Below are 3688 nucleotides of genomic sequence, written 5' to 3'. Positions count from 1 at the left end.
ACGTGGCACAAAACTATTGGTTGATGCATGCAACGTCTGAGCAGGGGAAAGCGACCTACAATGTGGTAGCTACAGGACCAAAGTAGCAGAGAAGTTTAGCCTCACTTCATGCATTTCTGAGTCAACATTTAGGTCTTTAAAGCTAGAATCCTTTTAACACTAACAAAGCGGTCACCCCAACTCTGCTTTGATAAAAAGCTGAGGGAGGGAGGGGCCTGGAGATCTGGAACCGCTCTCAAATTCATAGACAGAGCCATGAATGCAGAGCTATGGATGCAAGGACCGGTCATCCATAATAACAGCATTATAGTTTTTGTTTATTTCTTTTTTATGTCAGCAATGAGTCATGAGCAGAGAAAATCTAAAATCAAGGATTTATTGATTTGATTCAAGACATAAACAACAGTATGACACAGCAGAACAACAAACATGCATCTTATGTTACATTCTCTACTTGTAAATGTGTATTCAGTCAATTTTCAGGAACCAACTAAATATATAAGACTGCTGATCACATCTGAGCAATTCTTTTTGCTAATAATTATAACATTCATTTCTAAATTCACTTTTCTCTATGAACACTTTTCCCTCAATACTGAACTGCAAGTCTTTCCAGTTGAGAATATTTCCTGCAGTAAATTTATTCAACTCCATATACATTTGTATTTCACAGGGAGAGATGACACTGTCCCAGAAGTGGACGTCAGTAACTTCCCCCACAAAGGATTGTGAGGAATCAAAACCTCCGCCATAACTGTCTTGCTCTTGAACTAACATTATACTTGGTGTGCCAGTTACAGATGTATCAGGTTTAAGAATCCTCCGTGCACTTCGCTTCCCATTAACCCACAGCTGGGTCAGACCCGTTTTAGAGTCCCAGGTCCAGCAGATGGAGATCCATTCATTTTTTGAATCTGGCAAACTGAAGAAATCCAGTACATCTCCCCTGATATGCACTCGGTACACACCCATGGAGCGTTTGTACAACAACAAATCATTGTCATGAGACTGGGTTGCCAGAGAAAAAAGGGACTGGCCTCGTTCTTGCTCAGAGTTGAACCTCTGACACATGGTCATAGCAGAAATGGGCTTTGAGACGTTGGCATGGAGCTTTACGTGTGAGGTGCTTGTTGTCATTGGGATTACGAACACCTTACCTGAGAGATCTGTAGGACATGGAGAGAGCCAAACTCACCATTAAATAATGTTAAAACAAACCTGCAAGTCTGTCCAATGCGAGTTAATAGTCACAATATTAGAAATGTTAAGGCTTCACGTCCAAATCATCTAAAATGTATTGTGTAGCTCGATGAAGTTACTTCTAGATTATTTGGACATGAAGCCCAAACATTTTTAATATCGGGACTATTGTCTTGCATCGGATTTGTGCCACAACTGCAAAAAAGTTAGCATTTGGTAACTGCAGACCTGGGTAGAAATTAGTTGTATCTTGTAGTTTATTTGTAAATACAAACTTTTCACATACTTGAGGTAGTCGAACATAGTTTATATAGCGTTTCAACTAAAGGCAAAAGAAATGCAGGTCTCAGAAAATTATTTTGTAATACCTCTCATAAAACCAAATACTATTTGAAGGTATTTGAATATGTGCAAGTCATATGAAAACAAAATAAAGCATTATTTGATGGCTGCCAAATATTTGATGAAGAACCAAAAAACGACAACAGTTAGTTGAACTAGTCTAAATATATGATCATAAGCACATGGTTTGGAGAGCTTTTAGATATGCATCTTCAAAATGACTAATAATTATATTTTCATAAAGAGAGAGACATGAGGTAATTCAGTATCACTTGACATCAAGTTCCAAGACATGTGTAGTAACTTTCTGATTGTTACAATAGCAACAGTGTTGCTATATAGGACATTGGACATTGCTTCAGAATTTCATAATGGAATTATTACATTAGTGGAATAAGGAACAGTCACTATTCCTAGTAGTTACAAAGATTCTCAGCTCATTGCTTTGCAATTACCAAAGTATTATGTATCAACATGCTAATAATAAAAGTTGCTCCAAAAGTAGTAACAGTTTTATTACAGAGGCACAAGAACAGTTTCATGTTAAGTGTTATTGAGAATGCTAACAGTAACAATATATGTCTATCACGTGTCGAAAGGAAACTAAATATCCCAAAACTGCTTTCTTGAATCGACTACAGCCAAGGTAGGTGGACAATCCTGTTAGTTTGTATTCTGAATAAACTATCACTTTAAAGTTGGTATAGTGTGTGTTTGAAACAAGAACCCACCCTCAGATGACAAAGGGGTTCAAAGTTGCTTCTGCTAAGCATCCAACTTGCTGTTTGCAATGCAAATGGCATTGAATTGAATTCCTATAACCTTTTCAGTGGCATGTTGAAAGAGTCAAACAGTAAAGTAGTTGAGTATAACAACTTACTTATACTTACTGCATCTGTACAAAATATAATTTGTTAATTGGTTTGATTTTATTATGTACACCTGAGGAAATGGACATTCAGGAGAATGGACCTTTACAAAATGTTCAGATATAAATGTATTGTGTAGATCAAATATGACTGTCAGATTGAAGATTGGAATAGTATAGGAGATTGAGTGTGCTCTATTTATTTATGCCATTAGTTGAAGGCAGCCAATCCAATAGTTTTAGAAAAGTGGTCACTTCCTGAGATCTGTATTAAAATAATTATATTAAGTAGCTTATTTCTCAGATCTGTATTCAAATATATTAAAGACGTAGTTATTTTCTGAGATCTGTATTAAAATAGTTGTAGTCGCCTCCAAAGTAACTATTTATTCCCCCTGAAAAATAGTAGCATTCACAAAACATAGTTTTAACGTTATTCCAGGTCTAACAAACAGTGTCCAAGTAAACTAAACCAAAGCATGGATTTCTGTCAAACCTTGCCCATAGACTGTTACCAGGGTAAGAATAAAATCTCTCTCAAAGAAGCTCTCACCTTGAAGGTCACCATAACAGCCATAGATCAGGACCAGCAAAAACACCAGCTTCCCCGTTAGATTGAGTGCACTGTAGAAAGAGAACAACAAATCACTGAAAGTATCCCACCTACTATTATTAAATCAGCCTTCAACAACCATGTTGAGTTCTTTGCAAAAATTTTAAAACATGTATAAATGATGCTGAATTGACTGTGGAGTTCACAGAAGTCATCGGGATTGAAAATTACCTCTCCATATTTTTGGGAATCCTGATGAAGCGAAGCAAACCAGTTTCACCTAAAACCTCCTCTGTTTTCCTCTTTTTAAATCAACGGTTAGCAGGGGTGTAATGATTACTGACCAATGGGGAATGATACATACAACTCCCACTTGGGTCATCAGTGTCATTTCAGGGGAATTTGGGGTTGTTAATGTTTATCAGTCAGATCCAATCAAACCTGCAAGGTTATTCATCTCTGTTTACACAACAACCTGTGTAGACACACACTGGGAAAAAGTCAATAAACACATCGTGCTTTTTCTGTTTCATTCTCCTCTGAAAATAACAAACTTTGCACTTTGCACAGAGTTCATCTGCATACACATTCTAAATAAAGACACCAGACAATTAGTATGAGATAGTATTGCACTACTATTATCAGAGCTTCTTCTGTTTTCTTTCTGGCATCAAACATATTCACTTTAATACACAGGAATACTGATTTGTACAATGACTTTAAGA

General features: G+C 36.6%; 1 protein-coding gene across 1 annotated transcript; it reads right to left on the bottom strand.

The window, feature by feature from the left end:
- Positions 1 to 362: 362 nt before the first annotated feature.
- Positions 363 to 3313, bottom strand: LOC139381663 (serum amyloid P-component-like). The gene is made up of 3 exons (XM_071125348.1): positions 3195 to 3313; positions 2964 to 3034; positions 363 to 1166 (listed from the first exon to the last, which is right to left on the bottom strand). The coding sequence occupies exons 1-3, from the start codon at positions 3200 to 3202 to the stop codon at positions 535 to 537; spliced, it is 711 nt and encodes a 236-aa protein (XP_070981449.1). The 5' UTR covers positions 3203 to 3313; the 3' UTR covers positions 363 to 534.
- Positions 3314 to 3688: the final 375 nt, after the last annotated feature.

Source organism: Oncorhynchus clarkii, chromosome 23, assembly GCF_045791955.1.
Source record: "Oncorhynchus clarkii lewisi isolate Uvic-CL-2024 chromosome 23, UVic_Ocla_1.0, whole genome shotgun sequence".
In the NCBI taxonomy this organism is placed as follows: Eukaryota; Metazoa; Chordata; class Actinopteri; order Salmoniformes; family Salmonidae; genus Oncorhynchus; species Oncorhynchus clarkii.
Note: the sequence above shows the minus strand (reverse complement) of the source record. Positions and strands in the feature narration are given on the sequence as shown.

Bases quoted from the DNA above. Each gene is read 5' to 3' on its own strand.
- LOC139381663 (XM_071125348.1), bottom strand. The intron at 1,167-2,963 runs GTGAGAGCTTCT...CATGTCCTACAG, and splicing joins CTGTTATGGTGACCTTCAAG to ATCTCTCAGGTAAGGTGTTC.